General features: G+C 39.1%; 2 protein-coding genes across 2 annotated transcripts; both read right to left on the bottom strand.

Moving 5' to 3' along the window:
- Positions 1 to 1172: 1172 nt before the first annotated feature.
- On the bottom strand, positions 1173 to 2173 carry PKNH_1226600 (hemolysin III, putative; the record flags this gene model as incomplete). Its single annotated transcript, XM_002260284.2, has 2 exons — positions 1173 to 1270; positions 1393 to 2173. 2 exons carry the CDS (start codon positions 2171 to 2173, stop codon positions 1173 to 1175), a joined length of 879 nt encoding a protein of 292 aa, XP_002260320.2.
- Positions 2174 to 3534: 1361 nt separating this feature from the next.
- On the bottom strand, positions 3535 to 16340 carry PKNH_1226500 (SICAvar, type I; the record flags this gene model as incomplete). The annotated part of the gene is made up of 11 exons (XM_002260283.2): positions 3535 to 3978; positions 4338 to 5003; positions 5289 to 5993; positions 6564 to 7229; positions 7547 to 8173; positions 8615 to 9256; positions 9368 to 10006; positions 10287 to 10907; positions 11066 to 11160; positions 15277 to 16042; positions 16272 to 16340. 11 exons carry the CDS (start codon positions 16338 to 16340, stop codon positions 3535 to 3537), a joined length of 5940 nt encoding a protein of 1979 aa, XP_002260319.2.
- Between the last annotated feature and the right edge of the window lie 7873 nt (positions 16341 to 24213).

Genomic DNA, 24213 nt, shown 5'->3' with positions numbered 1-24213 from the left:
GTTTCTATCTTCTCTCTTCGTCTGTCAATTTTTTTTTTTGTATTCATGGCGAAGTATACAGATGAAGGAAATCATTTCACTTGCCGCATTTTAATAAAAGATCTTTTAAAAAAATGTCTTAACCCATCCATTGAACATACGAAAACGTATTGTATGCATCAATTTCCAGGGATAAATACCATGAGTGCTTAGTCAAGAACAGCATTACAGGAAGCATAACCATGTGGACAATAAGTCCAAAAAATATCATGTCGGTGATGTTATTTTATGCTAGGGATGAGGAAATGTGTCAGCACTCAGTGGTCAGCGTATTCAAAGGTCGCATTAAAAATGTGCACACCATATTTACAGAGAGTGGTATGGAGAATACGATCTGCGAATTGCGTATGCCACAAGTGTATCTGCGTGAGAATTGTCCGTCCAGGCCACTGAAGATCGATCAGTGGAATAATGCGAATTTTCTAAAGCACAGGAATATTTTAGAAAAAAAAAAAGAAAAGTGTGACCTTCACAGAAAGGAATAGACTCACGTGACGTTAAAATTAAACGTAAACAATAAAGCGTAAACAGTAAAACGTAAAAAATTAGAAAGCATAAAATAGAACGTAAAAAATAAAACGTAAACAATATAACGTAAAAAATTGAATGTAAACAATAGAACGTAAAAAATTAGGAAGTAAAAAATATAACATAAGAATTAAGCATAAACAGTAGAGCGTGAAAATTAAAACGTAAGGTTACAGAACGAAAAGATGCAACATACCACATACGATTCGCCTCTCTAAGTATTCAGCACATGTGTGCACATAACGCATCACTGAAAACTTTGGAAATCATACGTTACTATTTAATTTTCCAACACACATTACGAGGGAACGTGTAAAAAGGGGGACGATGGCACAGGCAGAAATAGTGAAAAAAGGAAAATGTGTCCCTAACATTTGTGAACGACAATACATGCGTTAGAACGTTTTGATGTATCCCTCTTACATTAAAGGAAAAAAAAAAAAAAAAAAAAAGAGGATACACACAGTGGGGTAAAAGCTGTAGACGGGTGGGAACTGAGGATGATGCGCGCAGTTATATGTATGGTGCGTAAGAATGATGGTGTGATATGCAGATTGTGCAAAACAAATTCTTCGCCCTTTTTTTTTTTTTTTTTTTTTTTTTCTTCATGTATTCCTCATGATGACACTGCAATTTAAGGCCATTGTAAGTAGGCCACTTCCAAGGCAACAAATGTGGAAGAGATCATGGAACCCCAGAATGCCTACGAAAATTGTAAGGGAGAAGGGAAAAAATGCTCTTGTTGACATGCATTTCGGAAAACAGCAGGAGTGTATATGTTGACACGCATTTGTGGAAGGAGCAGATGAACTCATGTTTCGTTACCCTTAATGGGGTTGGGCTTCTTCATAGAATAGAAGGTGGCCCCCAGGCAATAAAGTGTAGCCAGGAAAATGAGGAAAGCGATTTCCTTGGGAATGAGGCCCATTATATAATCCTTCAAAAATAGGACGTGCAGGAGCCCAGCTATAACATAGGTGCAGGCCCGTGTAATCCTATTGCCCGTACTGAAGCGGCTGAAACATATAAATAAGCACCCAAAGAGGGAGGTCAACCCTTGTAGGATAATATAATATAGAAATTGTATCTTATTAAAAAGCAGTGCGGGTACTGGTAAACATGATCCACTAATCATTAAGAAAATGCCAATGTGATCAATCTTCTCAATCAAGAAATATAATTCAGGTTTCCATTCAAAATTGTGAAGTAAGAAAGAAGCAAAAAAATTAAAAAACATACATAATGCTGCAATGGACGTAAAAATCTTTGTCTTTAACGTTTTCGATATGAGTAACATATAGGCAATCCAAATGGGGGAAGTGAGTACTAACAATAAATGGATCTTTCCTTGAAGTATTGTTTTTACTTTCCTTTCCATATAATTAATTAACATAATTTTATTTATTTTTTTTTCATTAAACAGTTCTACTATCTGCTTATCATTTGGGGATAAAATGTTCGATCTTATAAATTCCGTTATTGTTTCATCATTTATGTCTGTCGTTCCTGTCACATCAAAGATGTCTATATTCTGGGACCTCTCTTTCAAATAATTTATGGCCTTTTTATACGAATTTGTCGTCACATCGGTTTCTATGGCATCCATCTTCTTTTTTCCTCTTTATACCAGGAGTGTTTAAAGTTGAGAATGTGCGCCAGAGCTATATATGTATATGTCACGTGCATTCCTCCACTGAACTTTTTATGGTGACCTTTTCTCTAACCTTTATTCTGACACTTCTACTGGCTCTTGCTCGTACTCTTATATTTACATTTTTTTTTTTTTTTTTTTTTTTTTTTGCTAGTACCTTCTTATTTTGCCGCGATCCACCCATTAGAGAAAATGACTCCTATTTAGTCATACATCAATGAATTCGTTTTTTTTTTTTTTTTTTTTTTTTTTTTTAATTTTTTTTTTTAATTTTTTTTTTTTTTTTTTTTTTTTGCGCGCTGAATTTTTAATTTTTGTTCGCAACATCAATTTCATTTGATGCTTTTTTTTTTTTAATCTTATTTTATGCCGCGCAATTTTGCTCCGCGTGCCTGCTGGTGCGTTTAACATTTTTCACCAAGTAACGAGAAGGACTTTTTTTGAACTTTTCTGCAACACAGTTGGTGCGGTTTATTCTTTTGAAGTTTTTACATTTTCGTATTAAATATTTCGCGCTGTGCAGTGCATATTTAAAACCGTTTACACATTTAACTGCTTCACATTTAAAACTGTGTTCGTACATTTTTTTTTTTTACGAAGTTTTCATCTAAAACTGTGCAATACATTTTTCTACGGAGTTATCATTTTAACTGTGTTCACACTTAACGTTTTCGTACATTTTTTTTTATGCAGTTTTTACGATGTTCTACATATGTTTGTGAGTTTATACCGAAACAAAAAGTACAAAAAAAAAAATATATAACAGGAAAAAAAAAATGACAAGAAAAAAATAATAAAAGAAGTTCAAAAAAATTAAGAAGTAACAGGAATATCCTAACACATTATATGTGTATATCACATAAAAAAAAAACAATGACAAAAAGGTGTGAAACCAATATTCTTTTCCCCTAAACATTTTACACTCCAAGTATATATATTTTCCCTTATCACGAGACTACGTCAAAATTATTTATGTGGGTTTGTCTGTTCTGTATAATGAAATGATATAAATATAACACATTGTCAATGAAGGTTTTCATCCATTTCACACTCGTAAAACAAAGGTCTTAATTTTCACAAAGTGAAACTTTTAATTTATATCTTTAACATTAAACAATAAACCTTAAACCCTAAAACCCTAAACCCTAAACCCTAAACCCTAAACCGTGAATCCTAAACCCTAAACCGTGAATCCTAAAGTGTGAAACCTAAACTGTGAAACCTAAACTGTAAACCATAAAACCCTAAAACCATGGATCCTAAACCGTTAACCCTAAAACATAAACCCTAAACCCTTGAACCCTAAACATTGAACCTTAAACCAGTAACCCGGAACCTAAACTTGGAACACGTTCCATTGGAACCTCTTCAATAGGAACAAGTTCCATTGGAACACCTTCCATTGGAACCGCTTCCATAAGAACTTCTTCCTTAGGAACCTGTTCTTCTTCCATTAATTCGGATCCCATGAACTCTTGAACCAAAAGTTCCAGAAAATCTTTCTGGTTCAATTGTGTGTCGCCTTTTTGACATTCGTCTAACACTTCAAAATGAATTTCAATAATGGTGCGGCGATTCACACCACCAGAACGTTTCGTCCTCGTTGGAGCAGAACGAGGTTTTCGTTCCTTCACCAATCGATATTCATGTGGACCAGCTTCTTCCACATGATCGAGTAGGTGTTCTTGTACGGATGGACCAGGAATTTCAGCAGGAGATCTTCTGAAACGTGGTCCTCCTTTACCAAGAGGACCAAAATACTACAGAAAAAAAAAAAAAAAAAAAAAAAGAATGAGAGGATATTTTTGTTAAGAAGATTGTGAAATGTTCTTTTTACACATTTATTTTATTTTATTTTTTTAACCATTAATTTTTTTTTTTTTTCCTTTTAACCATTAAATATTTTTTTTTTCTTTTAACCATTAAATTTTTTTTTTCCTATTAATTTTGTCCATTAAAAAAATTTTTTTTTCCTTTTAACCATTAAAAAAAATTTTTATTTTCCTTTTAACCATTAAAAAATTTTTTTTTCCTTTTAACCATTAAAAATTTTTTTTTTTCCTATTAATTTTTTTCTTTTTTTTTTATCTTTTTTTTTTATCTTTTTTTTTTATCTTACCTTCCAAAGGTAATAAGCCATAGCAGAAAGACCAATAGAGACAGGAGCCAAAGGAAGAAAAGGGGTAAGGAGGTCCGTAAGAAGGATGGGACAGACTGTATTCTCCAATGTTTTTTCCATATGGTCTTTGTTTGGTTCGTCTTTGAACACTGCTTCAACTTTGGACTTTACACTGTCATTGCCAATGTTGCATTTATCATAATCGTTATTGGCCCATTTGCATTCAAAACAAGAAATACCATTAGGACCACTGCTACATTCATCTAATACACTCTTCATAATTTTTTCACTTTTGCTGAAAGCATGTTTTATGCCCTTATCTATGTCACAAAGAGGATGTACCCAACTATGTCCTCTTTTCTTCTCGTTTGCCATTTTTTCCAATTGTTTTGCATACTCTTTAAGAAATAAACAACCCATCGTTTGTCCAAACGATGGGCCATTAACAGGGCCCACCTTAGGGCCGTTGGGACGGCCATAAATGTGCTGCAGTCCTGCAGCAAAATGCAAACAAGCTGCCCTATTTGTTCGCCTTTCTGTATGGCCCTTAGTATTCCATTTGCTGTCATCTTTGCAGTACTGTTCAACGTCCTTCTGCTTTGTAGCCTCGTTCATATCTTTTAAAAGATCCGTTAATTCCTTTCCGATCTCATCCCTCAAGGCATTCTAAACATAAAACAAAAGAAAGTAAGAAAAAAAAAAATATATATGTATATGTATACACATATGTATACACATATGTGTATACATATACACATATATATATACACATATACATATACATATATACATATACATATATACATACATATATAAATATACATGTATACATATATACATATATACATATACATATACTTATACTTATACTTATACGTATATACATATATACATATATATGTGTATATGTATATATAATGTTGTTGTTGTCATTGATATGGGTTCGCTTACCCAAGTCACATCGCTGCTTTTAGCACCATTATGCGTTACGTGGTATTTTTTTGCTGCGCATTGGACTTGAGTACAGAAAGAAGAGGTCATGTTAGTGATAAAAGATAAGGTGGTCGTTATGTTGGATTTAATGAAGTTGGGTTTGGTTTGGTCTTCGTTGTTGAGGAGATTTCCCATTTGTTTTTGGACGTCCTTTTTGTCTTCGTTAAAAGAGCAACTTCCATTTGTTGTTTTATCCACCAAAGAGCTGTCAACACTTAGTTTGCAACCATTAAAGTCCTTATGCCTTGTGCATTTGAAACAATTATTTTTACCACCAGAGGTCAAACACGAAGGCGAAGACGAAGAATTATTATTATTTTGATCATTCCATGTTTTGAATATTTGTGTTATTCTGTCCTCACCAATGGGACAACTTTCCTTCGTCGATTCGATTATTTGATCAGCGTACATGTTAAGAGCAATACAACCAACTGCTCCATCGAGCAGTTGGTTGTCTTTACCATTAGGAGGGGAGGTATTACTTGTAATTGTTTTAATGTGCTGTAGTCCTGCTGTGATATGGTTACATGCTTTTCTTTCAACACTATGTTTATTACCATCACCAAAGGTGGTGCATGCAGGATTAGGGTTCTTTCCATTCGTCTCGATTTGTTTGAACATCTCCTCTAGTGTTGGTTTAACGCCTTTATCCCAAAATTGACACTGTAAAAAAGAAAAAAGAAGAAGTTATGTATATGTAGTTAGTAGGTTGTATAGTATCCGGTCTCTGTCGGCGAGGAGTCTTTCCTCCTCCCCCCCTAAAGTAGCTAAAGCTAACCCCTGAACCTTACTCCTGAACCCTGAAACCTTATTCCTATACCCTAAAACCTTATTCCTATACCCTTAACACCTTATTCTAACACCCCAATGACCTTATTCTAACACCCCAACAACATCATTCCAACACCCCCAACAACATCATTCCAACACCCCCAACAACATCATTGCAACACCCCAACAACCTTCATTCCAACACCACAACAACCTTCATTGCAACACCCCAACAACATCATTCCAACACCCCAAACAACATCATTCCAACACCCCAAACAACATCATTCCAACACACCAACAACATCATTCCAACACCACAACAACATCATTCCAACACCCCAAACAACATCATTCCAACACTACAACAACATCATTCCAACACTCGGAATGTGAATTTCTTTTTTTTTTTCTCTACCCCATCAGTGTTGTGGTGGTTGTATTGGTTGTGGTAGTACTTACCCATGTCTTGTTAGTAGCAGCACCACCATTCTTCCCCTGGTTCTTTTTGAACCATTTGGGTCCGGCGCATTTAATATAGTCACATAAAGACTCTGTTTTGTTTATTTCCGTTAAGTTGGTAGTGGAGGTTTTGTTAATATCAGATTCTACATGTTCTAACTTCTTTTCTACCTTCTCGGGAGTGCCATTTGTGGTAATTTGGCAAGTTTCCAGGATGTTTTCATCCCATTGGCACGGAACACAAGGTTCGTTGCCACTGGAACCAGCACCACCATCGCAAGTACCCTTAATACTTAAACCTTTGCCAAGATCGAAAGCCTTCTTTATTCCAGCTTCTATTTCACATTTCGCTCCGTCCTTCATTTGTTTTGCGTAAGAATGAAGTAAAAAACAACCCATCGCTTGTGTCAACGATGGGTCCTTATCCAAAATTTTACCGTTTTGGGCTTGAGACGGTGTGAACGCAGTAATGTCCTTCAGTTTGTTGAAGCCGGTATGCAAATAATTGCATGCCTTCTTTTCAGGGTTTGTAGCATCCCTCTGACCATTGGTGCCATTATCCATCTTACCACATTGACCTTCGTTGCTATTATTTGTCTTCGTCATAGCGTCTGCCAATTGTTTCCATAGTTCGCCAACTTCGCCGCCTTCCGTCCAAAATGTGCTCTACAAAGTGGAGTAAAATATATATATATATATAAATATATATATGCATATGTATGTATACATACATATGTATACATAAATACGTATATACACATATATGTATATATGTATATGTACATTCGTACATACATACATACGTATGTACATGTCCGTATGTATATGCATATATATACATGTATATACATATATATGCATATGTATATGTGTACATGTATTTGTATATACATACGTCTGCATATATGTATATATGTATATGTACATATGTACATTTTTTTTTCCTTCCTCCCTCCCCCCCCCCCCCCCCCCACTCTACTTACCACTTTCTGTTGTTGTGCGTTGGGCGAATTTAAGTGGGATACTATACATTTTAAACCATCACATAAAGTCTTCATTTCATTTATGTTCTTTAGCATTGGCGGAATGTTGGTCTTGTCTTCCTCGATAATTTTTTTCACTTTCTCCTTTGCAGTCTCCGCTGAGCCAGTTATGCCAGTCTTTACGTCGCATTTGTCAATGCTGGCATCATTCCATTGGCAAGGGACACAAGGTCCCTTGCCATTGGCGCTATCATTGCAATTAGTATTAGTACCTAGACCGTTCTTAACAGTGTCGAAAGCTTTTTTTATTCCTTCCTCTATGTCACAAACAGCTTTATCTTTCATGTGTTTTGCATAAGCGTGAAGTAAAAAACAACCCATCGTTTGTCTAAACGATGGGTTGTCTTCAGATAGGATGCCGGCGGCGCCGCCTCCCGGCGTCGCCGTCGCCGGATCCGGCTGGTACAGTTGTTTTAAGCCGGCATGCAAAAAATTGCATGCCGTCTTGTCAGATGGATTTGGCAATTCATTACATTTTCCTTGATCCGTCTTGCCGTTCTTCTTCATTTTCTCTGCCAATTCTTCCCACAATTTCTTCACTGCGCCATTCTCATCCCAGAATGTGTCCTATATAAGTAGTAATATATATATATATATATATATATATATATATATATATATATATATATATATATATGCATATGCACATATGCATATATGTGTATGTATATGCATATATGTATACATATATACATATATATGTGTATACATGGAAATGTATATATATGTGTATACATATGCACATATATGTGTCTACATACCTATATACGTATATACGTATGTATATATATAGTATATATGTGTATACATATATGTGTCTACATACCTATATACGTATATACGTATGTATATATATAGTATATATGTGTATACATATATGTATGTATATATATAGTATATATGTGTATACATATATGTATATATGCATATGCATATGTATATATATGGTATATATAGATGTGTATGTATATATGTATATATATGTATATACATATCTTCCCCCCTTACCGTTCCTGCGGATGTTCCCCCTCCTGTGGCTGGTTTATTGGTATCAATCCATTGTTTTATTATACAATTCATTCGATCACATAAAGTGGCTTCCTTATTTATTTTGGATAATGTTTGTTGTATGTTGGGGGTGATTAACATACCCAACACTTCGGTCCACAGGTTTTTTTCCCCAACTTTAGTACTGAAGCACTGATTATCCTTTCCACATTCCTCACAGGAACCCACATTCTTACCATTCCCATTATTATCCTTCCCACACCAAGTGTCCCTTTTCTCAGACCCAACCTTAAACGCCTCTTCTATTCCTTTCTGTACAGCACAACCATAACCTCCCTTGTCCGCCTGATCTTTTAATTTGTGCATCAATGCATTGAGCGCTATACAGCGCATGGAAGAACGAAATATTCGGTCATTCAATTTTACCCCCTCAGAACCGGATCCGTTCTCCTGCATTTCATGTATACTCTTCAATGCTTTAATAATAATTTTGCATGTTTCCTTGCTTACGCAATCCTGTTCACCATTTGGGCATGTAAGGTCATTGCATAGACTGTCTGCTTGGGTGTCTTTGCCCCCACTGTCAGGCAGGGCGTTGTCGAATGAGGTGACTTCCTTCTTGACTTCTTCCCATACTGGAGTCTACAATTAAATATATATATATATATATATATGCATAAATGCATATATACATATACATGTATAAGTATATGTGTATGTACATATATATATGTGTAATGGTTATTTCCTTACCCAAGTACGAAGGAACGCATTTCCTGTATTCCTATGTTTCCTCCATTGGGCTGTGACACATTGGACGCGATCACAGAATTCCATGTTATTTACTTCCTTCGCCATTGTCTGAATGCTGGTGTCCTTGTTGTCCTTATTGACGATGTCCTTCAATTTGTTCTCAACATTCGTTTCAGTTGTGGTGCCACCTGCCTTAATTTTGCATTTGTCATAGTCGTCTTCTTTCCATTGGCAAAGGACACAAAGTTCCTTGCCACCATTCTGGCAATTACCACTCTTACCATTCCCAGCAGTGTCAAATGCCCTTTTTATTCCAGCTTCTATTTCACAAGCTGCTTTTTCTTTCATATGTTTTGCATAGGAATGAAGTAAGAAACAACCCACCGCTTGTCTGAACGATAGGTTCTTCTTAAGGATGTCGCTGTCGCCTGTCGTCGTAGGACCATCGTACAGTTTTTTTAATCCGGCATGCAAATAATTGCATGCCTTCCTTTCAGAATGAGTTGCATCCCTTGCACTGGCATTATCACCCATTTTATTACATTTCTCCTCTCCTGCTCCTTTACTCTGTTCCATTGCTGTGGACAATTCTGTCCACAGCGTCTTCACTGCGCCATCATCCACCTTCCAGAAGTCTTTCTGCAAGTGAAGTTATATATATATATATATATATATATATATATATATATATATACATATACATGTATGTGTACGCATACATACATACGTATATATACGTATATATATACATACGTACATATGTATGTATGTGTATATATGTATAGATGTATATATGTATATGCATATGTATACATATACATGTATATGTATATATGTATACATATATATACATATGTACATATATACATGTAACTGCCATTTCTTACTACACAATTAGACAGCGTGTGTGCCCACTTACTTGTCCAGTCCCCGATCCCCCCTTGTTCTCTTCCGCCCGCTTTGCGGCACAATTTACGTATTCACATAAGGAATTTCCTTCATTGAACTTAGCCAAGGTTTTTTGTATTCCGTCGTCCTGCGTTTGGGTGTTCTTCAGGAACAATTCTTTCACTTTGTCCTGTACTTGGTCATTTTGGTTGGTGCCATTGGGAATGGTGCACTGATCAAGTCCGTCATTAGTGATGTTGGTCCAATTACATTCAAAACAATTATTGTCATTAGAACCAGTTTTGCATTTACCTGACGAAGACATAACGGTACTGCTTTGATCGAAAGCTTTCTTCAAACCTTTTTCTATGTCACAATATCCTTTTTTTTCGGCTTCCTCTTTTAATCTTTTAGCGTAAGCATTTAACAGAACACATTTAATAATTTGATCAGACAATTGGTCAGGACCACCACTCCCATTTTTGTACATATGTTCTAATTTAGCAGTAAACAGTTTGCAAGCTGCTTTATTTGCAGTATCTAAGCCTGCAATGGTGTCGCAATGGGCACCTGCGGTGGTAGTACTACCAGAAATCGCTGTATCAAAGAGATTCTCCAATTTATCCTTGGCGTGTTTGCCCCAGAAATCTCCCTATATAGAAAGGGAAGGTATATACATATATACATATATGTGTATACATATATACATATACATGTGTACATATATATATACATATATATACTTATATGCATATGTATATACATATATGCACATGTATATATATATGTACAGTCTTCCCCCTTGCTTACGGTGTTGCTCTGCCCTTCCTTCAGCTGCCAATAATCTTTTGCACATTTTAGTCGATCGCAAAATTTTCCCTCTTCGTTCTTCATGCATACTTCAGCTGCGGGAAGAAGAACGGAAGAAAAGATTAATAGGACATGTAAAGTGACATGTATGTATATATGTTGTATGTTGTATGTTGTATGTTGTATGTTGTATGTTGTATGTATGTTGTATGTTGTATGTTGTATGTTGTATGTTGTATGTTGTATGTATGTATGTATGTTGTATGTTGTATGTATGTATGTATGTTGTGGGTTGTATGTATTTATGTAGATTAAGTAAATGTATGTCATTCACAATCAATGAAAATTTTTTCTCTTTTTTTTTTTCTCTTTTCGTTTGGGATTGTTCTAAATTTGCAGTTTATATGCCATCCGGTCACAACCATCCAGTCTCCACCGTGCAGTTCCCACCATCCGATTAGTACCATCCGGTCACTACCATCCGGTCACTACCATCCGGTCACTACCATCCGGTGTCTACCATCCAGATCCCACCATCCAGTCCCCACCATCCAGTCCCCACCATCCAGTCCCCACCATCCAGTCCCCACCATCCAGTCCCCACCATCCAGTCCCCACCATCCAGTCCCCACCATCCAGTCCCCACCATCCAGTCCCCACCATCCAGTCCCCACCATCCAGTCCCCACCATCCAGTCTCCACCATCCAGTCTCCACCGTCCAGTCTCCACCATCCAGTTCACACCATCCAGTTCATACCATCCGGTTTGTACCATCCGGTTCATACCATCCCGTTCATACCATCCGGTTCATACCATGCGGTTAGTGTGTAGTATCCGGTTTCTATCATCTAGTTCATACCATCCGGTTACTACCATCCGGTGTCTACCATCCGGTTTCTACCATCCGGTTCCTACCATCCGGTTACTACCATCCAGTTCATACCATCCGGTTCATACCATCCGGTTCATACCATCTGGTCGGTGTGTGGTATCCGGTCTTTGTCTTCGAGGAGTTTTACCTACCCCTCCCGGGAGGGATGCTGGGATGCTTCCCTGCCATCCGGTTCATACCATCAGGTTACTACCATCCGGTCTATACCATTCGGTACCTACCATCCAGTCTCCACCATCCGGTACCTACCATCCAGTCTCCACCATCCGGTCTATACCATCCAGTCTCCACCATCCAGTTCATACCATCCGGTTCTTAACATCCAGTTCATACCACCCGGTTACTACCATCCACTTCCCACCATCCGGTTACTACCATCCACTTCCCACCATCCACTTCCCACCATCCACTTCCCACCATCCACTTCCCACCATCCACTTCCCACCATCCACTTCCCACCATCCACTTCCCACCATCCACTTCCCACCATCCACTTCCCACCATCCACTTCCCACCATCCACTTACTACCGTCCGCTCACTATCATCCCGTTACTACCATCCGGTACCTACCATCCAGTTCCTGCCGTTCTGTTGCTCTGTCGTATCGGGTCTTCGTCTTCGAGGAGTTTTTTCCTACCCCTCACGGGAGGGATGCTGGGATGCGTCCCTGCCATCCGGTACCTACCATCCGGTTCATACCATCCGGTTCTCCACCATCCAGTTCCTACCATCCGGTTCATGCCATCCGGTTCATACCATTCGGTTCATACCATTCGGTTCATACCATCCGGTTCATACCATACGGTTTCTACCATCCGGTTCATACCATTCGGTTCATACCATCCGGTTTATACCATCCGGTTGGTGTGTAGTATCCTCTCCCTGTCTGCGAGGAGTTTTTCCTCTCCCCCTCCCGGGAGGGATGCTGGGATGCGTCCCTGCCATCCGGTCACTACCATCCGGTTCCTACCATCCGGTTCCCACCATCCGCTTATTACCATCCACTTCCCACCATCCCGTTCCCACCATCCGGTTCCTACCATCCGGTTCATACCATACGGTCGTCGTTGTATGTAGTCCCTGTCTGCGATGAATTTTTCCCTTCCCCCTAAAGTAACTAAAGCTGACCCCTGAAACCTTATTCTAACACCATTAAGACCTTCCACCTAAACCCGGAATCTGACTTCCAACACCCCTACAACCTTCATTCCCAAACCCGGAATCTGACTCCTAAACCCGGAATCTGACACCTGACACCCCTACAACCTTATTCTAATACCCCCACAACCTTATTCTAATACCCGTACAACCTCATTCTACTAACCCAACAATCTTATTCCTAAACCCGGAATCTAAGTTCTAACACCCTGACCCCTCCCTCCTGAACCCGGAATCCGAAGTCTGACACCCCTACAACCTTATTCCAATACCCCTAAAACCTTATTCTAATACCCCTACAACCTTATTCTAATACCCCTACAATCTTCCTCCTAAACCCGGAGTCTAAGTTCTAACACCTTGACACCTCCCTCCTAAACCCGGAATCTAAGTTCTTACACCCTGACACCTTTGTCCTAAACCCGGAATCTAAGTCCAAACACCCCTAAAACCTTATTTATATACCCCGAAGACATTCTTTCTAAACCCGGAATCAAAGTTCTAACACCCTGACACGTTCCTCCTAAACCCGGAATCTAAGTTCTTACACCCTGACACCTTCCCCCTAAACCCGGAATCTAAGTTCTAACACCCTGACACCTTTGTCCTAAACCCGGAATCTGACTTCTAGCACCCTGACACCTTTGTCCTAAACCCGGAATCTAAGTTCTAACACCCTAACAACCCTCACTCCTAAACCCGGAATCTATGTTCTTACACCCTGGCACTTTCCTCCTGAACCCGGAATCTAAGTCATAACACCCTGACACCTTTGTCCTGAACCCGCAATCTAAGTCCTAACACCCTGACAATTTTGTCCTAAACCGGGAATCTATGTTCTTACACCCTGGCACTTTCCTCCTGAACCCGGAATATAAGTCCTAACACCCTGACACCTTTCTCCTAAACCTGGAGTCTGAGTTCTAACACCCTGCAACCTTTCTCCTAAACCCGGAATCCGACTTCTATCACCCGTAAAACCTTCTTCCTAAACCCGGAATCTATGTCCTAACACCCTGACACCTCCCTCCTGAACCCGGAATCTACATTCTAACACCCCTAATACATTCCTCCTATATCCGGAATCTGAATTCTGACATCCCTACAACCTTCCCCCTAAACCCGGAATCTAAATTCTTACACCCTGACACTTTTGTCCTAAACCAGGAATCTACGTTATTACACCCTGACACGTCCCCCCTAAACCCGGAATCTAAATTCTAACACCCTGACACCTTTGTCCTAAACCCGGAATCTCACTTCTAACACCCATACAGTATTACTCCTATACCCGGACACCCCATTCTAACACCCATACAACATTATTCTAAAACCCATACAACATTATTCTAACACCCATACAACATTATTCTAATACCCCTACAACCTTCATTCTAGCACCCCTACAACATTACTCCTGAACCCTGAATCTAAGTCCAAACACCCTGAAACCTTCTTCTTATACCCATACAACCTTATTCTAACACCCTTACCACCTTATTCTGACACCCTTACCACCTTATTCTAACACCTCAACAACCATATTGTAACACCCCTAAAACCTGCATTCCAATACCCCTACGGCCTTATTATAATACCCATAAAACCTTATTCCTCAACCCGGAAGCATCTTCCTATACCCCTAAAACCTTACTTCTGAACCCGGAATCTATGTCCTTGCACCCTGAAACCTTCCTCCTATACACGGAATCTGAGTCCTAACACCCCTACAACCTTTGTCCTAAACCCGGAGTCAAAGTTCTAACACGCAGACACCTTTCTCCTAAACCCGGAACCCTACTCCTAAACCCTAAACCCTAAACCCTGAAACCCTGAAACCCTCAACCGTAAACCCTAAACCCTGAAACCCTGAACCCTGAACCCTGAACGTTGAACCCTAAACCCTGAACCGGGAACTTGGAACCCTAAAGCCGGAATCCGGAACCTCAAACTCCACATTCCCTGAGACCATCGAACCCGAACCCTGAAGCTTACTATCTCGGACCACGAATTCTACATTCACTTACTCTCTCAGAATGTCAAATATTACTCACTAACTGACTCAGAACATCGAACATTACTCTCTCAGAACATGAAACATTACTTCCATAGATCATTACATGAAACATTACTTCCTTAGATCATGAAAAATTACTTACCTAATGTTGATTCCATTTTCTTCTGTATACAGTCCTTCATGGTCTTATTTCCTGGTCCTGCTTGACACGATTGTGCTTTCTGTAGGACTTCTTTTAATTTGTCTTCTGCTGGAGCTGCACCAGCAGGGGGAGTAACTTCCTTGTATATGGCAGGAGCTTTTTTCTCCCTTAACAATTCCATAACTGACGTCCCACGATCGTTATTCTCGTCTATTTCCTGGATTGCATCACCCTTCTTCATTCCTAGTGTCCAACCCATATATGCCCTTAACATTCCTCCTTCTCTGTTCAAATTCTGTACCCACTCTGCCAAAGGTTTCCCTAAAATTTGGGAACCCAATGAAATATCCCCATATTTGATATCCTCGCATTTCTCATTAAGAAGCCCGGTGCCCCCGATTCCTATTGCTTTTGCCGTAGTCTTCTGAACATTTTCTATAATATTTTCCACATCGCGCTTATTACTGAGGAGTTTTATCATAGCACTGTAACCTACTATACACCTTAAATATTGTTTCAGTTCTTTCAGACCCTCCCCCCCTTGGCTATCCTCGACTTCCGGTTTACCCTTTTCATCTATTCCATTCATCCAATAAACTATTCGTATGAGAGTTTTACATATTAATTTGTCATGGCTCCGCCCCGTCGGCCCGTACCTCTCCTTGACATTCGCACATGCCGTGTTCATTTCGTCCGGGAACTTCATTTCCTCCAGACGCCCCCCCAACGCCGAGAACATTCCCTTCATTTCTTTCTCCAATTGTGCCTGCACGCAGAAAGAAAAAAAAAGAAGAAAAAATATAGATCTATATACATGTATACATGTACACACCACATATATATATATATATATATATATATATATATATATATATATATATATGTACATATATACATATACATATATGCACATATAGATATGTATATATGTCTTCGTACATCTGTTGGAACATTTAATTTTTCCATTTTTGGAAAAAACAGTTGTAATTCCTTACATGGGCGTCCACACTTTGCCCTTTGCTTTCCATCCATTTTGCTAATAATCCTGCGAATTTCTCTGCCATGTTGGTGAACTGTTCGTCTTCTTCGTCTTCTTCTTCTTCGTCTTCTTCTTTTATAATAGGGATATTTTTTTCCCAAAATTTCCCACACACAGGACTACACAACAAAGAAAAAGAAGAAAAGGAGAAAAAAAAAAAAAAAAAAAGGAAGAAAAATTACTTCTTTTCTTCTTTTTTTTCTTCTTTTCTTCTTTTCTTCTTTTCTTCTTTATTTCGTTCTTTTCTTCCTTCCTTAAACCTTTCTTCTCTTTCCTTCTTTACTCTTGAACCTTCTTTTCCTTTTCCTCCTTTAAGAAACCTTCTTTCTTCTTTTTCCCCTTCAAGAAACCTTCTTTTCTTTTCATTCAATCTTGCTTTTTTCTTCACCTTCCCCCCTTTAAATAACTAAAAAAAGGAAATATTCTTTTTCTTCCCCCTAAAGGTGGCTAAAACACCAGGCCATATATTATTGTTCTGAAAAACCGAGGAAAGAATCTTCTTCCCCCTGCAATGAACCTTCTTTCTCTTCTGCTTTAAACCTTCCACCTTCTTCCCCCCTTTAAAAACCTCCTTTCTTCTTTCCTTTCGACCTATAAACCTTCTTTCTTTTCCCCCTTTAAGGAACCTTCTTTTTCTTTCCTCCTTTAATAAACCTTCTTCTTCTTCCCCCTCTAAGGAACCTTCTTTCTTCTTTTTCTTCCCCCTTAAGAAACCTTCTTTCTTTTTCCTCCTTTAAGAAACCTTCTTTCTTCTTTTCCCTCCCTTCAAAACACCTTAAAAAAAAAAGGAAAAGATTCTTTTTCTCCCTCCTCTAAGATGGCTAAAACACCAGGCCATATATTATTGTTCTAATGACCGAGGAAAAAGAACCTTCTTTCTTCTTCCCCCCCCCCCTTAAATCTTCTTTTTCTTCTTTTTTAACAACCTTCTTTCTCTTCCCTCTGAAAACCTTCTTTCTTCTTTTCCTTCCCTTTAAAACACGTATGAAAAAAAGAAAAGATTCTTTTTCTCCCCCCTAAAGGTGGCTAAAGTACCAGGCCACACTATTGTTCTAATAACCGAGGAAAGAAACTTCTTTCTTCTTCCCCCTTTGAAAACCTTCTTTTTTTTCCCCCTAAGTAACCTTCTTTCTTCTTTTCCCTCTTTAAAACTTCCTTCTTCTCCTTCCTTTAAGGAACCTTCTTTTTCTTCCCCCCCCCCCTTAAATCTTCTTTTTCTTCTTTTTTAACAACCTTCTTTCTCTTCCCTCTGAAAACCTTCTTTCTTCTTTTCCTTCCCTTTAAAACACCTTAAAAAAAAAGAAAAGATTCTTTTTCTTCCCCCCTAAAGGTGGCTAAAACACCAGGCCATATATTATTGTTCTAACCCTAAACCGAGGAAAAAGAACCTTTCCTTCCTTCTTACTTTCCCTCCTTTAAGAAACCTTCTTTTTCTTCACCCTTTAAGGAACCTTCTTTTTCTTCCGTTAGGGAGTTAAGTACCAGGCCATATATTATTGTTCTAAAAAAAACGAGGGAAAAGAACCTTCTTTCCTTCCCTTTCGACCTATAAATTTTCCTTTTCATCCCCCCTCTAAATCTTCTTTTTCTTCCCCCTTTAAAAACCTTTTTCTCCTTCCCCCTCTAAATCTTCTTTTTCTTCCTCCTTTAAGAAACCTTCTTTTTCCTTTCCTCCCTTTAAGAAACCTTCTTTCTTCTTCCTCCCTCTAATGAACCTTCTTTTATTCCGTTTAAAACCTTCTTTTTCTTTCCTCCCTTAAGAAACCTTCTTTTTCTTCTCCCCCTTAAAATCTTCTTTCTCTTCCCTCTTCAAATCTCTTTTTTCTTCTTCCTTTAAATGTTCTTTTTCTTCCCCCTCCAAAAATTTTCTTCTCTTTTCCTCCCTTAAATCTTCTTCCCCTATAAATGTTCTTTTTCTTCCTCCTTAAGAAACCTTCTTTTCCTTTTCCTCTCCTAAGAAACCTTGTTTTTCTTCCCCCCAAACTTTCCTTCCTTTTCCTCCTTCCCTATAAATCTTCTTTTCCTTCCCCCCTAAGAAACCTTTTTTCCTTAGCTATAAAAACTTATTTTCTTCCCCCTTTGAAAACCTTCTTTCTTCTTCTTTCCCTATAAACCTTCTTCCTTATTCCCCCCTTTAAATCTTCTTTCTCTTTTTCCCCTTTAGAAACCTTCTTTTTCTTCCTCCTTTAAGAAACCTTCTTTCTTCTTCCCTTAAGAAACCTTCTTTCTTTTCTCCTCCTTTAAGAAACCTTCTTTTTTCCTTTCTTCTTCTCTATGAAAGAAAGAAAAAAAAAAATTTCAACTTCCTTCTCCCCTAAAGGAGCTAAATTACCAGGTCACACTATTGTTCTAATAACTTAGGAAAGAACCTTCTTTTTCTTCCCCTTAGGAAACCTTCTTTCCTTTTCCCCCCCTTAAAACTTCTATTTCCTCCTCCTTTCTATAACCTTCTTTCTTCTTTTCCTTCCCTTTAAAGCACCTATAAAAAAAAGTAAAGATTCTTTTTCTTCCCCCTAAAGGTGATTAAACACCAGGCCATATTATTGTTCTAATAACCGAGAAAAGAACCTTCTTTCCTTCCCTCTAATGAACCTTCTTTTATTCCGTTTAAAACCTTCTTTCTCTTCCCTTTAAAACCTTCTTTTTATTCCCCCCTTAAGAAACCTTCTTTTTCTTTTCCCCCTTAAGAAACCTTCTTTCTTTTTTGCCTTCCCTTTGAAAACCTTCTTTTTCTTTTCCTTCCCCCTTTAAATCTTCTTTCTTCCCCCCTTTAAAACTTCTTTCTTTTCCCCCTTAATCCTTCCTTTTTTTCTCCCTTAAACCTTCTTTCTTTTTCCCCCCTTAAATCTTCTTCTTCCTTCACAATAAACCTTCCTTCCTTTCTCTCCTTTGGAAACCTTCTTTTTCTTCCCCCCTTTGAAAACCTTCTTTTCCTTGCCTCTGAACCTTCTTTCTTTTCCCCCTCTAAGGAACCTTCTTTCTTCCTCCTCCGTATGAAAACCTTCTTCTTTTCCTTCCCTTTGAAAACCTTCTTTTTCTTCCCTTTGAGAAACCTACTTTTTCTTCCCCCTCTTAGAACCTTCTTTTTCTTTCTTCCCTCTAAAATACGAAAAAAAAAAGAAAAGATTCTTTTTCTTCCCCCTTAAGGTGGCTAAAGCACCAGGCCATATATTATTGTTCTAACCCTAAATCGAGGAAAAAGAACCTTCTTTTTTCTCCTCCTCTAAACACCTATAGAGAAAAAAGATTCTTTTTCTCCCCTTAAGGTGATTAAACACCAGGCCATATACTTGTTGTGCTAAAAAATCGAGGAACGAAACTTCTTTTTCTTCCCCCTCTGAAAACCTTCTTTCTCTTCACTCTGAAAACCTTTTTTCTTTCTTCTTTTTCCCCTTTGAAAACCTTCTTTCTTCTTTCCCCCCTTAAGGAACCTTCTTTTTCTTACCTTTCGACCTATAAACCTTCTTTCCCTTCCCTTAAGGAACCTTTCTTCCTGTCCTTTTCTCCCATTAAGGAACCTTCTTTTTCTTTTCCCACTTTAAGAAACCTTCTTTCTTCTTTTCCCCCTTTAAGGAACCTTCATTCTTCTTTTCCTTCCTTTTAGAACACGTAAAAAAAAAAAGAAAAGATTCTTTCTCCCCCTAAAGGTGGTTAAGTACCAGGCCATATATTGTTGTTCTAATAACCTAGGAAAGAACCTTTCCTTACCCCTTAAACCTTCTTTTTCTTCCCCCCTTCAAATCTTCTTTCTTTTTCCCCCCTTTAAATCTTCTATTTCTTTTTCCTCCTTTAAGGAAACTTCTTTCTCTTCCCTTAAGAAACCTTCTTTCTCTTACCCACTTAAACCTCCTTTTTCTTTCCTCCCTTTAAATCTTCTTTTTCTTTCCCCCTTTAAATCTTCTTTTTCTTTCCCCCTTTAAAACCTTCTTTCTTCTTTTCCTCCTTTAAATCTTCTTTTCCTTCCCTTAAGAAACCTTCTTTTTCTTCCCTTAAAAAAACTTCTTTTTCTTCCCCCTCTAAACTTTCCTTCTTTCTCTTCCCCTTTAGAACCTTCTTTTTCTTCCTTCCTTAAATCTTCTTTTTCTTCTGCTTTAAACCTTCTTTTTCCTCCTCCTTTAAAACCTTCTTTCTTTTTCCCCTTAAGAAACTTTCTTTTTTTTCCCCCTTAAGAAACCTTCTTTCCCTCTCCCCACCCCCAAACACTCTTTCCTTCTCCCCCCCCTCTAAACACTCTTTCCATCCACACCCCCCTTAGGGTGCCTAAACACCAGGCCATATTGTTGTTCTAAGAACCTAGGAAAGAAACTTTCCTTTCCCCTAAAACCTCATTCCTTATCCCTAAGTAGTCTTTCCTTACCCCTAAGTAATCCTTCCTTACCCCTAAGTAGTCTTCCCTTACCCCTAAGTAGTCTTTCCTTACCCCTAAGTAGTCTTTCCTTACCCCTAAGTAGTCTTTCCTTACCCCTAAGTAGTCTTTCCTTACCCCTAAGTAGTCCTTCAGTACCCCTAAGTAGTCTTTCTATACCCCTAAATAGTCTTTCCTTACCCCTAAGTAGTCTTTCCTTACCCCTAAGTAGTCTTTCCTTACCCCTAAGTAGTCTTTCCTTACCCCTAAGTAGTCTTTCTATACCCCTAAGTAGTCTTTCCTTACCCCTAAGTAGTCTTTCCTTACCCCTAAGTAGTCTTTCCTTACCCCTAAGTAGTCTTTCCTTACCCCCCGCCCTAAGGGTGGTTAAGTACCATGCCATATTGTTGTTCAAATAACCTAGGAAGGAACCTTCCTTCCACCTGAGCACTCTTTCCTTCCTTCCCCATTTAAACCTTCTTTCCTTACCTCCCCCCGTAAACACTCTTTCCTTCCTCCCCCCCTTAGGGTGGTTAAGTGCCAGGCCACATTGTTGTTCTAATAACCTAGGAAAGAATCTTTCCTTACCCCTAAACCTTTTTTCTTATCCCCCGCACCTAAGCACTCTTTCTTCACACCCCTACTAAGCACTCTTTCCTTACCTACCCCCTCCTCAACACTCCTTCCTTCCCTTCCTCCCCTAAGCAGTCTTTCCTTCCTCCCTCCCTAAGTACTCTTTTCTTACTCCCCCCTAAGTACTCTATACTTATCCCCCCCCCTAAAACACTCTTTCCTTCTCCTCCCCTAAACACTCTTTCCTTACAGCGCCCCCTAAACAATCTTTCTTTCCCCCCCCTGAACAAACCATTCCTTACACCCCCCTTCACGTGGTTATGTACCAGGCCGTATTGTTGTTCTAATAACCTAGGAAAGAACCTTTCCTTTCCCCTAAACCCTCATTCCTTACCCCCTAAACCTTCATTCCTTATCCCCTAAACCTTTATTCCTTACCCCCCCCCAAAGACCCTTTCCTTACCCCCCCCTCTGAACCATCCTTCCTTACCCCTAAGACTTCCTTCTTTCCCCCCACCTAAGCACTCTTTACTTATCTCCCCCCTAAACACTCCTTCCTTCCCTCCCCCTTAGGGTGCTTAAGTGCCAGGCCACATTGTTGTTCTAATAACCTAGGAAAGAACCTTCCTTTCCCCTAAACCTTCATTTCTTTCCCCTAATCCTTCTTTCTTTACCCCTAAGCACTCTTTCCTTACCCACAAACAGAACATTCCTTTCCTTACCCCCCCAACTAAGCACCCTCTCCTTCCTCCCCCCAACCCTAAACAGTCTTTCCTTCCCCCCCCTTAAACACTCTTTCTTTTCCCCTCCCCCCCTACCTAAGCACTCTTTCCTTTCCCCCCCCTAGGCAACCATGTCCTTACCCCCACTTTTAAAAATATGAAAATTGTTAAAAAAATTATTTTAAATGGATACAAATACAAAACATATATACTTATTTCTTCCGAACCTATTGAAAAAACGACAGTAAATGTGAAAATTTCCCCTAATATACTATAATAACACATTTCCAGTAAGGCATTTCATCCACCCTTGGCCTACTCCCTTGGCCCATCTCCCCCCCTGACCATCTCCCCTTGGCCCATCTCCCCCTTGGCCCATCTCCACCCTTGGCCCATCTCCCCCTTGGCCCATCTCCCCCTTGGCCCATCTCCCCCTTGGCCATCTCCCCCTTGGCCCATCTCCCCCTTGGCCCATCTCCCCCCTTGGCCTATCTCCCCCTTGGCCATCTCCCCCTTGGCCCATCTCCACCCTTGGCCCATCTCCCCCTTGGCCCATCTCCCCCTTGGCCCCTCTCCCCCTTGGCCCCTCTCCCCCTTGGCCCCTCTCCCTTGGCCATCTTCCTTGACCATCACAAAGACCTACACCCTTGCCCCATCTCCCCCCCCGGTGACCATCACCAAGACCTACACCCTTGTCCCATCTCCCCCCCCTTTGACCCTCACAAACACCTACACCCTTGCCCTATCTCCCCCCCCCCCCCCTTGACCCTCACCAAGACCTACACCCTTGGCCCATCCACCTCCCCCCTGACCCTCACCAAGACCTACACACATATATATGCAAACTATTTGTATTCGTAACATGTACACCATCGCACAGGAGTATGTATAATAAAAAAAAAAAAGAAGGCGTTTTTCCCAAAATTTAGGGTTTTCAGGGTTTCCATGGTTTCGGGTTCTTAGGGTTTCGAGTTTTAGGGTTTTCAGGGTTTTAATGGTTTTCAGGGTTTAGGGTTTAGGGTTTAGGTTTTCGGGTTCCCGCTTCCGGATTCCGCATTCCGGGTTGCGGGTTTCGGTTTTTGGGTTCAGGGTTTAGGGTTAAGGGTTTACGATTCAGGGTTTAGGTTTAGGGTTTAGGGCTTAAGGTTCAGGGTTCCGGATCCCGGGTTTAGGTTTAATGGGTTCAGGGTTTTAGGATTTAGGGTTCAGGGTTTTAGGATTTAGGTTTCAGGGTTTTAGGATTTAGGGTTCAGGGTTTAGGTTTCAGAGTTTAGGGTTCAGGGTTTCAGGGTTCAGGGTTCAGGGTTTAGGGTTTAGGGTTTTAGGGTTCCGTTTTAGGTTTAGGTTTAGGGTTTAGGGTTTAGGTATCACGGTCTTAGTGTTTAAGGTTTAGGGTTCAGGGTTTAGGTTTAGGATTTCAGCGTTTAGGTTTTAGGGTTTAGGGTTTAGGTTTAGTTTTCAGGGTTTAGGTTTAGATTTAGGGTTCGGGGTTTAGCCTTAGGATTTCGGGTTTAGGGTTTCAGGGTTTAGGTTTTATGGTTCAGGGTTTAGGGGTTCAGGGTTTAGTGTTCAGGGTTTAGGGTTCACAGTTTAGGGTTTCAGGGTTCACGGTTTAGTGTTACGATGCGTTAAGTATTAAATCATTGCGTAACCTTATCCATTGCTATAAGGAACCCTACAATTATTTAAAGTAAATTAAATTATTATATTTGCTGAAATATAGACATAATTTAAATTTCTTCTTTTTTTTTTTTCTGTTATACCGTATCACGCATAATTACATATATAACGACCGAGTAATTCTTATAGTGGCATAGAAGACAAGTCCTTATGCTTATATGAAATGTATATTTTAATTACATAAAGAATATAATGCATACGTTGTATATTTGTTTCCATTTTCTTTATTTTTATATTAATTTCTTTTTTTTTCTTTTTGTATTATATGGCAGTTACTCCCGTCATGTGTAGCTAGTATAGGACGAAAAATCTTCTCTGTTTTTTTTTTATTCGTTTGCAATTTAATTATTTAAGAATTAATGAGCTTCTTTATTGTATACATAAATCTTCATATTTAAAATTTTTTATTCCCTTTTTTTTTTTTTATTTATATATATAAATATTTTTCCGAATGATTCAACAACATGTTTTTACTTTTTCGAGCATCCCCGTTGGAATACACTCCCGTATTCAGTTATTCATACATATAAAGGTGGAAAAAAGAATGAACTACGATCAAAAAAAAGGAAGCATTTGGC

This window comes from Plasmodium knowlesi (assembly GCF_000006355.2).
Source record: "Plasmodium knowlesi strain H genome assembly, chromosome: 12".
NCBI lineage: Eukaryota > Apicomplexa > Aconoidasida > Haemosporida > Plasmodiidae > Plasmodium > Plasmodium knowlesi.
Note: the sequence above shows the minus strand (reverse complement) of the source record. Positions and strands in the feature narration are given on the sequence as shown.